General features: G+C 37.6%; 1 protein-coding gene across 1 annotated transcript; it reads left to right on the top strand.

Annotated features, from left to right (window-relative positions):
* Positions 1–7,671: 7,671 nt before the first annotated feature.
* LOC110258115 (olfactory receptor 14J1-like) lies at positions 7,672–8,679 on the top strand. The gene has a single exon (XM_021081271.2). It carries the CDS (start codon positions 7,717–7,719, stop codon positions 8,677–8,679), a length of 963 nt encoding a protein of 320 aa, XP_020936930.2. The 5' UTR covers positions 7,672–7,716.
* Positions 8,680–13,444: the final 4,765 nt, after the last annotated feature.

Raw genomic sequence — 13,444 nt, 5'->3', positions numbered from 1 at the left:
CTAATCCAATCATCTGTGGATGGACATTTGGGTTGTTTCCATGTCTTGGCTGTTGTGAATAGTGCTGCAGTGAACATGTGAGTGCATGTGTCTTTGTAAAGGAAAGTTTTGTCTGGGTATATGCCCAAGAGTGGGATTGAGGCGTCATATGGTAGTTCTATGTATAGTTTTCTAAGGTACCTTCATACTGTTCTCCATAGTGGCTGTAACAGCTTACATACGCACCAACAGTGTAGGAGGGTTTCCTTTTCTCCACGCCTTCTCCAGCATTTGTTATTTGTGGACTTATTAATGATGGCCATTCTGACTGGTGTGAGGTGGTATCTCGTGGTAGTTTTGATCTGCATTTCTCTAATAATCAGGGATGTTGAGCATTTTTTCATGTGCTTGTTGGCCATCTGTATATCTTCCTTGGAGAAATGTCTATTCAGGTCTTTTGCCCATTTTTCAATTGGGTTGTTGGCTTTTTTGCTGTTAAGTTGTATGAGTTGCTTGTATATTTTAGATATTAGGCCCTTGTCAGTTGCATCATTTGACACTATTTTCCCCCATTCTGTAAGTTGTCTTTTTGTTGTCTCATATACACGCTTTAGTGTCCAGCCTCTTTTGCTGAGCACAATGGTTTTGAGACTTATCCATGTTGTCAAGTTTCATTGTATTGCTAAGTTGTATTCCATTAAGTAAATATGCTACTATATTTTCTTTGTTCATTCATAGGTTCATGGGCACTTGTGCTGTTTACAGTTTGGAGTTGTAAGTAAAGCTTTTAAAAATATTTGTTTACAAGTCTCTTTGGGTCTTATTTGTATTAGCGTTATTGTGTGCATTTGTTATTATTGTGTAAGTAGTATTTTATTACAATTGTATTGAATTTCTTATATTTTCATTTTCACTCACACAATGATTTTAAGAGCCAACATGTTGTAACGTTTTTAATCTAGCCCACTGTTTATAACCATTGCATGGTTTTCAATGATACATCCTCAATATTTTGCATGTTCACCCTCCCATTGACAGTGTGGTATTTAAAATAAAAATTGGGTATCATTCTATGAATATAGTTTCACATTTTTTTTCTACGGTTTCAATGAACCTTGGGCATTTTAGCATATCCAAATAAATTAAATCACTAAAATTCATGAAAGGATTCAGGAAACCTAGTTGGCTTGTATTGCTCAAACCCAGCACATTCCAGAAATGGCCTGTATTCAGCCTTGATGGGATACTGGGAGACTTAGCTCTAGTCTTTTGGAATATCCTGTCTGGTAAGAGCTGTTTGTGGTTTTTTTTAAATGCCTGCGGCCTTGGGCCACATTCCATCAGGTTTGATCAGGTAGTCCTTGCCAACAAGGTGACTTACAGTGAACACCTACTTTGACGCTAGAGGGCTGGAGTCTGAGTAGCTGAGGTCAGCCACACACACAGGTGCTGCATGCCCACATGACTGACTGACCTCCAGTAAAAACTCTGAGCATCAATGCTCAGGTGCTTCTGGGTTAACAATGCTTTGTACATGTCACACATCTTTGCTGGAAAAATTAATCACATCTATGTGACTCCACTGAAAGAGGACATCTGGACACCTGGAAGCTTGTGCCTAGTTTTTCCTGAACTTCCCCAATGAGCCTTTTTCCTTTGCTGATTTTTGTTTGTTTTGGGGGGGTTTTGGCTACATCCACTGCATGTGGAAGTTCCTTGGCTTGGGATCTAACCCACGCCAGAGCAGCAATCCTAGCTGCTGCAGTGACAACACCGAATCCTTACCCTACTGCACCATAAGAGAACTTCATCCTTTGCTGTTTTTAATATGAGGAATTTTCAGTACAACTCCATTTTGATTGAAAAAAGGAAAGGAATATATGAGTAAAATACTATAAAAATAGTGCAGTTAGGAGGTCCCATTGGAAGGGCCTAATGAATAGGAACTTGTGGGTCTATTCATTATTTCCTTCTTTTTCCCAGCTTTCTGAGGTACTGTTGACAAATAAAATTGTAATATATTTAAAGTATATAACATGATTTGCTATACATATACATTGTGAAAGGAGCTCCACATTCTTAACGCATTCGTCCCTTTTTATAGTTACCTTTATTTATTTACTGGTTAAGAATGCATAATATTTCATCTCTTAGCAAAATTCAATTTCACAATAGAGTATTATCAACTATAGTCCCTATGCTATACATTAGATCCTCAGAAATTATTCACTTTATAAATGAAAGTTGGTATTCTCTCTCTCCTTGCCCCATCCCAACTGGTAATAATTATTCTACTCTCCCTTCCTGAGTTTGATTGTTTTTTTAGATTCACATATAAATGACACCATGCAGTATTTGTGTTTATCTGTCTGGATTATTTCACTTTAGCATAACAACCTCCAGATTCATCATTATTGTTGCAAATAGCAGAATTTCCTTTCTTTTTTTAAGGCTGAATTTTATATATATAGCCAAGCTAAATATATACACACACACACACAAACATATATATATATTTAGCTTGGCTTATCTTATATGACCTTTATTATGTTGAGGTACCTTCTTTCTATGCCTAGTTTCTTGAGAGTTTTTCTTATAATAAAAAGATGTTAATTTTGTCAGATGATTTTTCTGAATTGAGTTGATCATATGATTTTTATCCTTCATTCTGTATACACTGTGTATCACATTGTCTTGAAACATCCAAGCATCCCAGGAATAAATGCCACTTGATCATCCTGTATATTCTTTTTAATGTGCTATTGAATTTTGTTGCCAATATTATACTGAGGATTTTGTATCTATATTCATCAGGGATATTGGCTGTAAGTTGCTTTTCTTGTAGTGTACTTGTCTGGCTTTGGTATCTGGGTATAGCTGATCTTATAAAATGAGTTTGAAAGTGTTCCCTTGTCCTCTATGTCCTCTATTTTTGGGAAACATTTGAGAAGAGTTAATATTAATTGTTTAGTTTTTTAGTAGAATTCACCATTGAAACCATTTGGTTCTTGACTTTGTTGGGAGGTTTTAAATTAGTAAACGAAAAGTATTTTAAGTAGAATGCTATGCAGCATTCTACTTAAAATATAGTATAGGGAGTTCCCGTCATGGCTCAGTGGTTAACAAATCCTACTAGGAATCATGAGGTTGTGGGTTCGATCCCTGGCCTTGCTCAGTGGGTTAAGGATCCAGCGTTGCCATGAGCTGCGGTGTAGGTCGCAGACGTGGCTCGAATCCTGTGTTGCTGTGGCTCTGGCTACAGCTCCGATTGGACTCCTAGCCTGGGAACCTCTGTATGTGCGGGAGCGGCCCAAGAAGTGGCAAAAAAAAAAAAAAGACAAAAAAAAATAAAAAATAAAAAAAATAAAATATAGTATATATTTTACTGAACCCTCTTTAGAGGTTCAGAGGAAATCTCTGCAATATAAATTTAATAACTTTGTGGTCATATTATCATTACCAAAAGTTTATTAATAGTATATATAAAAGATGGTAAGAGAACTCAGAAGTTACAAAACAATGTTGTGGGTTTACATTCATTTCAAAGTACTTATAAAGTAGTTGCAAAGATTTAAATAATAAATTCTAGTGGTCTGACCCTCTTTATTAAATTCTGTTACTGTTGCTAAATTTGTTTTAGGATTTTTTTTTTTTTTTTTTTTTTGGCTATGCCTGAGGCATATGGAAGTTCCAGGCCAGGGATGGAACCCACACCACAGCAGTGACCTCAGCAATGACAACACCAGATCCTTAACCTGCTGCACCACAAGAGAACTCCTAGGATCTTTTAGAAGATAGTTTTATGTTTTAAAGGTCATAATGGATGACCAAAACAGCTGTTTCAAATCTGAGATGCAATGCAGAGATCTCAATTTATAACACAAAAATAACCATCAACTTGACTTCTAGTTTTTGAAGACACCTGACATTAAAAGATTCATTTCTTTTAATGTTTAAAATCTTGTTTGCCTTTCTGGAATACAGGATTTAGCTCTCACAGTGGTTCTCCAAATGTGGCACTCAGATCAGCAGCATCATCTGAGAGCTGGTTAGGCATTCGAATTCAGGATGTCACCTCAGCCCTCCTGAATCCGAGTTACTGAGTGTGGGGCTTCGGTAGCTATGCTAAAGTTGGAGAACCACTGAGCGAGGGACACAAAACTCAGAGTTTACTGAACCACTTCCCCTCTGTGTGAAAACTTCAAAGGCTCCAAGTTGCAGGTGACAGAGAGACAGAGAAAATGAAATATTTTTACCATTCAGTTCAGGCTTCCATTATCAAAGAGGCAAAAACAAAACAACACCCACCACCACCACCAAAAAAAAAACAAAAAAACTCTGGGTTCTCACGGGAAACAACATTTAAAAAGATGTCAATATAGGTGAGAAAGGTGAGAATTTCATGATCAGTTTTGACAACTACACACACACCAGAGCAGCTGTGGTAAGTTTTCCAATCTTGAATGAGGAACAAGAAAATCTTATGTAAACTGACAGAACGTTATGTTCTTCAAATTGAGTTTGAAAAAGCAAGACTATTCATTCAATGAGGAAAATAAACAGATTGACAAAGACCATGTATTTAATTCCTGTTAATATATTACAAAATGAGTAATTTAAGGAAAACCAGTAAATTGGGAAGGGTAGTAATTTTTTTTAAATTTTTTTTTTTTTATTTTTGGGTTTTGGCTTCTCTAGGGCCGCTCCCACAGCATATGGAGGTTCCCAGGCTAGGGGTCTAATTGGAGCTGTAGCCGCCGGACTATGCCAGAGCCACAGCAACTCGGGATCTGAGCCGCATCTGCAACCTACACCACATCTCACGGCAATGCCGGATCCTTAACCCACTGAGCAAGGCCAAGGATCGAACCCACAACGTCACGGTTCCTAGCCGGATTTGTTAACCACTGAGCCACAACGGGAATTCCACAGGAAGGGTTAATGTTTTATGTGTTTATGTAAATATTCAGTAAAGTAACTATACTGCAACATGGTTCTTCAGAGAGTCTCCAATGTCACTGTGAAAGACAAGGCCTTGCAGAGATAAACCTTCAGTATAATTTTGGCTTTTTCCTCCCAGTGTTTCCTCATGTCTTTCATAAATACTTATAGATTCAGATGTAAGGCTATGGTATGAATTGCAAAGGAAAATTTTGGTATTCAGACCCAATTCTGTTACTTAAGTATTTTTCTGAATCTTTTTTTTTTCTTTTAAAAATAGATATTAAAATGCTTAGGCCTGCCCTAAAAAGCAAAATTAAAAAAAAAATTAAAAAAAAAAAAGCTTAGGCCTGGAATTTTCTGGTGGCACAGCAGGTTAAGGATCTGGCATTGCTGCTGCTGCAGTGTGGGTTCTGTCCCTGGCCTGGGAACTTTCACATGCCATAGGCACAGCCAAAAAAAAAAAAAACCTTAGTCCACAGCAGATTTTTAAAAAATCCACCAAATTGTGTGGATTAAATGAGGCATATTTTATGACAAACTCTATCATGGTGTCTGTCTCATGAATATCCTCAAAATTGTTGTTTTTAAATTTCCCTGTTAATAATTACTGGTGTATGGGAATTCCCACGGGTGGTGCAGCAGTAACAAATCTGACTAGTATCAATGCGGATGTGGGTTCAATCCCTGGTCTTGCTCAGTGGTGGGGAATCCGGTGTTGCAGTGAGAGACGCTGCTCAGATCCCGCGTTGCTGTGGCTTGGCTCTGGCCAGCATCGGTAGCTATGGTTCGACGCCTAGCCTGGAACTTCCATATACTGTAAGTGCGGCCCTAAAAAAAATTTACTGGTGTCATTTTGTCACCTTAAAACATTTAATGTACCAAAATCAAAATTAATTGTGAACAATAATGTGGTTTATTATTTTATCAGTTTAAGGAAAAGGGGGACAAAAAACAAAACACAGAAAGGGAGAAATTACGTTGAAATTATGTTGAAAGCATATCCTTAATCTTTATTAACTTCCTATTTTTTATTAGCAGTGCGAGGCTTTAATAAAAATGTATTAAGTTGGGGATATTCTAGGTAGATTAACCTCAAGATTCACATTCACAGAGAAAGAGAAAGGGGGCTTTTAAATTTGGTAGACAAAACAAAATTAAAAAATTTTAAATTTAATATGGATTTTTATTATAAACCTAAAACTACTGACCCCTGCCAGACAGTACAATGTAGAAGGGCGAGGAGGCAAATGTCAAGATTATTCTTCATGGAAGGGACAAGAGGGAGATAGAATAACCCTGAACCATGAACAGGAGATGGACATTAGAGAAGAGAAAAAAATAAAGAGAATGAGGGAGGCCATTGAACGGCCTAACAAAAGCCTCTCAGACTGAGAGGTGGGGAGGGGGCGTTGATCTAAAGATTTAAGATTCTTCCAGATATCATTTCTAAGAACCTGAGTTAATGAGAGCCACAAAAACTCTGGTGAAATTTCACATGGTTTAGAATAAAGCCCAAAGAGACGGTCTCACTCAGCAGTTTTTTCCCAGTTGTTGACCAGAACTCACAGAGGAAGGAAAAAAATGCAGGAATATGAGACACTCCTAAGTGACCCATCAGCCCTCATATACTGATGTACATTTTAACAAAGAGAGAACTTTGATTTATTTCCACCCCGCAAAGCCCCAAACACGGGATGGGATGATGAACTCAAACTTGACTTCTCTCTTCTCTGAATTGTAGGTCACTTTATACCTCTTCAGATTCCCTTTCTGAAGTTTAGATTGGCTATTGGAATGTTTTCCTTCCACATTTAAAACCACCTCAGAGCAATCACACTGACTCCTCTTCTTTGCAAGTGCCTTTGTATGTAGTAAAAGGTGAATAAACATTTAGTGATTTTAAATATTTCAAAGAGAAATTTGTTACATACTAGGAGAAGCTCTATAAAATCACAGTAAACAGTATGTTTGAGTGAAATAGAAGTATCCCCTTCATAAATTTTTTTGCCCTTGATTTCAATGAGATGTTTATTGAATAAAATCTTAACAGGAAAGGCAATAACGCTACATAATTTGGCCCTTGGCTCCATAATTACAGGGGCTTTCCCTATAACGGAATTGTTGGTTAGGAAAGAACCTTAGGTATCACCCATCTAACCATATTTCCTCCAAAAGGCCACTCAATCTTCTAAAATACAACAATGTACTATACACAAATAAAATCCATCCAGTTTTAAGAAACCTCTAACCAAGAGCTGATCACTGAGTTTTTGCTTTTTTTCTTTCTTTCCTTTTTTTTTTTTTTTTTTTTTTTTTTTTTTAACGGAAGTACCCAGGCCAGAGATCAAATCTAAGCTGCATTTGTGACCTACATCCAGCTTTGGCAAGGCTGGATCTTTAACCCACTACACCACAGCAGGAACGCCCCTGACTTTCTGTTCTTGACTTAAAGCAAAGCAATTGGTTTCACTTGTGGAAATGGAATAGCGTTTTTTAGTGGTGCAAGTGCATCTGTTTTTCTATGACAGGACCAGTGATGTAACCACACTTTGCACCTAGCTGTAACTACTGGTTTACTAGTGTTTCTGAAAGTGCTATGAACACAAGAAACATACATATATTCGTCTTTGGATTCCCACCATCTAGGGCACAACTGATGAATAACAGGTGCTTAAAAATAAATTGTTGAAAGAAGCAGCGATGAATAAATGAATAATTTATTTTAACATTTCTCTACTGCATGTCCCCTATCCTCTTTATCTTCCAGTTGCCAACCCAATTTGTATCTTCAACATGGTTATGGCAAATGTAACCACAACGTGCGGATTCCTCCTCATGGGATTTTCCAACACTCGTGAGCTGCAGATCTTACCTGCATTGCTTTTCTTGCTGATGTACCTGTCAGCCTTAGCAGGTAACGTCATCATTATTGCCGTCACAACGCTGGACCAACATCTCCAATCCCCAATGTATTACTTCTTAAAGCATCTTTCCTTCCTGGACCTCGCCTTCATTTCTGTCATGGTCCCGCAGTCCATTGACACTTCACTGACAGGCAATGGCTGTATTAGCCACGGTCAGTGCATGCTGCAGGTCTTCTTCTTCACGTCTTTGGCCTGGGCTGAGGTGGCCATTCTCACAGTGATGTCTTATGACCGCTCTGCAGCCATCTGCCTCCCACTGCACTACGAGGCCATCATGGATCCCAGAGCCTGCGAGTGGGCTGTGATAGCTGTCTGGCTGAGTGGAGGCACCTCTGGGATCCTGTACACAGCTGCCACGTTCTCCATCACCTTCTGTAGGGCCAAAGTCATCCATCAGTTCTTCTGTGATATCCCCCAGTTGCTGAAGCTCTCCTGCTCCAATGATTACCTGGGAGTGATTGGAGTGGCGGCCTTCATGACGGTGCTGGCACTCATCTGCTTCATCTCCATTGCCCACTCCTACATCCACATCTTTTCCACAGTTCTAAGAATTCCCTCTGCCGAGGGCCGCTCCAAAGCCTTCTCCACCTGCCTGCCCCACCTCTTTGTTGTGTCATTTTTTCTCTCCATAGGCATCTTTGAGTTTCTAAAATCAACTTCAGATTCTCCAACTGCTTTTGATATTATGATATCTCTCTTTTATACAGTAGTGCCCCCAACACTGAATCCTATTATCTACAGCTTGAGGAATAAGACCATGAGGGAAGCTTTAAGAAAATTACTGTTGGATGGTGAATTCACCAAGAAAAAAACATTTTTGTCCTATTGTTGATGGATGGCCAATATTACACCCAAGGAACCTTTTTAATAATTGGAATTCATTATACATATATATATATATGAAATATATATTTGTAATATATGTTCAGTAATATTAAGGAAAAGTAACACTTTTTTTCCTATTGATAAATCATGCACTGTAAGTATCATCACTACAGAAACTCTTCATCTGATATCTTCATTTTATTAGTCGTTGAAACCAATTTTTGTTATTCTTTCAAATTAAAAGAAAATTACATATAATCTTTTCATTTTTCTTTTCATATAGGCCCACTACTTTCCTTTTCCTTCCAATACGCAAAGACACACAGATACATACACATACACAAATATACCCAACACACATAGCACACTTTTTGAAAAGCTCTGCATACACAATATGACAACAATGGTAGTAAAAAGTGACAATTTATCCACAACTCCATTAACCAATCATTTAATTTCAAATGTCTATTTTAATTTTTGTCTTTATAAATGCCAATTTTGCATATTGGTGCAAACTTATGTACAATTATTACATAAACCTACATAGTTTTACCATTATAATTTTCTTCTTTCACTGAATGCACAATATTCAGTGGAATTCATATAATACATTTAATGCATTCACCTATTTTGTATAACAAGTAACCTATTTTATTTCCAATTTTATTTTATAAGTTATGCTAAAAATTGAATTTCTGCTCTTCAAAATTCCATGGAATGGGGTTGCTGAGTCAAAGTGTATACATGTTAAAACTATTTTGAATATATGACTATATTGTTTACAAAAATATTAAATCACTTTACATGGCTATTAGCAACATGTAGCCATGTCAATTCTATGTCTCTCATGATTTATAAATTCATTCAACAAATATTTGTAGAGATTCTGTTAGGTGGTTAAAACCATAACAAGTGCTTGCAACACAAAAGTACATAAAATATACACAGCATTGGATATTGTGGGGATTTTTCATTTTTAATTTTTATAGCTACAATATTTTACCTTTACTTATTTTTAATGTGGTAGATTAAGAGGTTAAACATGTTTACAATTTTTATTTATTTTTCATATTATCCATTTTAATTTAAAAATTTTTATTCTTCATTATGTGAAAAGATTTTAAATACTAGAAATCTGTGTTTTATAGTGGCAAAGCCATTTTCTCAGTCCCTCTTTGATTCTTTTTTTTTTTTTGCTTTTTAGGGAGGCACCTGAGGCATATGGAGGTTCCCAGGCTAGGGGTCGAACCAGAGTTACAGCTGCTGGCCTACACCATAGCCATAGCAACTCGGGATCCAAGCTGCATCTGCCACCTACACCACAGCTCACAGCAATGCCAGATCCTTAACCCACTGAGCGAGGCCAGGGATCAAACCCGCAACCTCGTGGTTCCTAGTGGGATTTGTTTTCACTGTGCCACGACAGGATCTTTTGATTCTGCTTTTTCAAAGTATTTTTTTCTACACAATCTTATATGTCAAATATGAGTTTTTAAAGGTTGTAGCCACAAAGCTTAACAGGTATAAATTACTAAGGTATAGTCTTTTTTGTTGTTTAAATTTTATGGCCATACCCATGGCATATGGAAGTTCCTGGGCCAGATATTGAATCCTGGCCAGGGACTGAATCTAAGCCACAGCTGCAACCTATGTCACAACTGCGGCAATATGGGATCCTTTAATCGACTGAGCTGGGCGGAGAATGCAACCTGCACCTGCACTGAGCTGCTGTAGTCAGATTCTTAACCCAGTGTGCCACGGTGGGAACTCCACCAAGCAATAGTCTTAAATGACTGGTAATCAGATCTGTTTTCCTCATCAGTTATTAGACTGTTCAATCCATCTGCAATAATGGGTAAATTATATTTTTTCCTAAGTTGCACATCAATGAAATATGTTAACACAATTTATGAAATATTTATTTTATTGACCTATTATGTAATGAGCCTGCTGAATTACAAAGAGAAAGCATGTCAATTTTCATCTCTATTTCTATGCCTTCAGGTTTTTTATTAATCTGTATTTTTATATATTTAAGCTAATTAAGTAATATTGTATTGTCTACTGTAGCGACAGGTAAAGAACCATTCTTTGATCTATATAATATTTTTATTGCCTTGTATTCTTATTTTGAACCTTTTCATTTATTTCAATAAATACTGTGTTTGTTCTTGAGAGCATTCAATCCTTCAAAATTGATCAATTAACTTCAAAAATGTGCTCTGTTACATAGTATCTTTTTACCAAGAAATACTAAAAATTTTGTTGTTTATGCTAAATCACATTTTGCTAATTCTCTTTACAAAAGTAACTCACATTTTTCAATAGACTTTATGATTTCATGCATGCGTGATTACTATAAACCTGACTCACTTTCTATTCGTTAAACATGCATTGCACATACTGAGTATCTCTGAACAATGTTATAGAGGGTAGGAATTCCCGCACTACTCCTACTACTATCTCCCAAGACAGAGTAAAACTCCCTTTCCTGGTATCCCTTATGGCTAGAATGCAGGCATGGGACCTTGGTTCTGAGATTAGATTTTCCAGCCTGAGACTTCGACTTAAAGAAAAGCAATGTGAGAGGCAGGAACCAAGTGGTATCCATTTCTAACGAAGCTGGTGGTAGAGGCATTCAGCTTTGGGGAGCAGAAGTAGTGGAGTCTGGAATCTAGTCCTGCACTTCCACAGGAGGAAATGCAGAGTCTGTGTCCAGCACTGTCAGCAGTGCGCTCTGTGCTAGGTCAGTTTCACTGCCCTGGGCTCATATCTTCCAAACTTTATTATCATGCCTTCCAAGAGACCCTGTGGTGTAGCTAAATACAGCTAGGATTGGCTCTATGTGTTGCAACTAAGAAATTTGAGAACTGCAACTGTTAAGAAGGAATACTGCACTAATTCTTATATTTTAAACTTAAATTTAGCCACTATTAATTTCTAATAATTCTCAGTAATTTTTGTGTTTTCTATATGAATTCCATTATAACATGAAAGTACACAATCAGATGAGTTATTTATTTTTAAATTCATAAATAGAATAATCCATCATTCAAACATATAATTCTTTTTTTGTTGTTGTTGCATGTTCCGCATGTGGAAGTTCCAGGGATCAAACCCACACCACAGCTGGGACCTGAGCCACAGTGCCAACAGTGGTCTTTGACCCGCTGAACCAGCAGGGAGCTCCACAGACATGTAATTTTTACACAGAAGATTATTCAAGGATTCATTTAAAGCCATGTGTTCAGGATCTGTCTTATGCCAGGCCTTCTCCTGGTTGATACAGAATAAGACCAATGTGGACTAAGAGTATCTCAAACTCGGGTGCATTAAACAACTTTGTAATCGTTAACTCTACTTTCCACTAGCAAGGTAGATCTGGACTTCTCTGCTGCAAATAAAGTGTGTGTCTGTGTGAGGTGATATTTTTAAAGTTTTAATGTGTTTTACTCTTTTTTACCTGAGAATAAATTATTTTTCCTTGAGAGCATTATAGATGTTAAAAGACTTGACTGAGATTGCCAAGGCTTCCCTACTTTCTGGTTATATCACTATTAATGGTTTTTTAATCTCTCTGCCTTAGTCTTTTTACCTGTAAAATAGGGTTAGTAATAGTAATTTATAGTATTGTGAAGCTTGCTGGATGTTAACACACGTAAGACACTTAAAATACTATTTGATATTTAATAAGCTCTTAATAAATAGGAGCTCTCTTCGCTCTTAATCTTTCTACACATCCATATAGTTGTTGTGGTGATAGAACTTTTAATAGAGAAAAAAAGGATAAAAAACTGAATCATGAAGCAAAACGACAGTCTCTTTTTTTTTGTCTTTTGTTTTTTAGGGCCACACCTGCGGCATATGGGGGTTCCCAGGCTAGGGGCCTAATTGGTGCTATAGCTGCTGGCCTGCGCCACAGCCACAGCAATGCAAGATGGGAGCCGCGTCTTCGACCTACACCACAGCTCACAGCAATGCCAGATCCTTAACCCATTGAGCGAGGCCAGGGATTGAACCTGCAACCATATGGTTCCTAGTCAGATTCATTTCCACTTTTGGAAAATCAACAACCGCGCTGGTAGTAGTCAACAGATGAGGTTCTCCTCATGCCCAGAGAGATTATTGCACATGCTAAGGCTTAACTGAGTTCAGAAACATAACAGGAAAAGTTAGAGAAATGTCTTCCTCATTTTTTAGTGCAAGATATAACTAACTAAAAAAGGAAATGAGATGAGTAAAGATAGCAGCATGATTATCCACATTTTTCTGATGTCCCCTTTCTGGAATAATCTAAAGAGGGAAAGGTTGGATAAATTGAGGATATTATTGAGAGAAGAATTTATGTCCATTTAGGGAGAAGCCAGGGACCTCTGGGGTTTAGTTGCCTGAGCTGCCCTTAAACACCAAACGACACTGGTCTTGAGTTGATTGCTAACTGGCCCACCATGGTGCCTGAAATTGAAAGGAAAATCTGGAGATGGACCATTCTGGCCTCATAACAGGGTCTGAAGATAAAACACTGAACAAGTAAGCTTGAAAGAGATATGGCAGACAGAAAATTCTGCAGGCAGGAAGGAGATGCAAAGATGAGGGTTAGTCACCCAATGAGTATCACTGTCAAAGTATAAATTGCACTGGACAAAGGAAAAGGGATGGAAGACATTATTCAAGGCTACTGCAATAGAGGAGAAAAGACAGAACTCAGTCTAAGCTCAGCTTTGCTGAAAAAAAGGGTTGGAGAGTTTTGAAGAGCTGAGGCAGAGGGACTG

This window comes from Sus scrofa, chromosome 7 (genome assembly GCF_054392235.1).
Source record: "Sus scrofa isolate SSC_HxYL_T2T_F1_AM1 chromosome 7, Sscrofa_HxYL_maternal_Yorkshire_Landrace_v2.0, whole genome shotgun sequence".
Classification (NCBI taxonomy): domain Eukaryota; kingdom Metazoa; phylum Chordata; class Mammalia; order Artiodactyla; family Suidae; genus Sus; species Sus scrofa.
This window is presented reverse-complemented; position numbering and strand designations above follow the sequence as displayed.

Excerpts from the sequence above, each read along its gene's own strand:
- LOC110258115 (XM_021081271.2), top strand. The coding sequence starts at position 7,717 with ATGGTTATGGCAAATGTAACCACAACGTGCGGATTCCTCCTCATGGGA.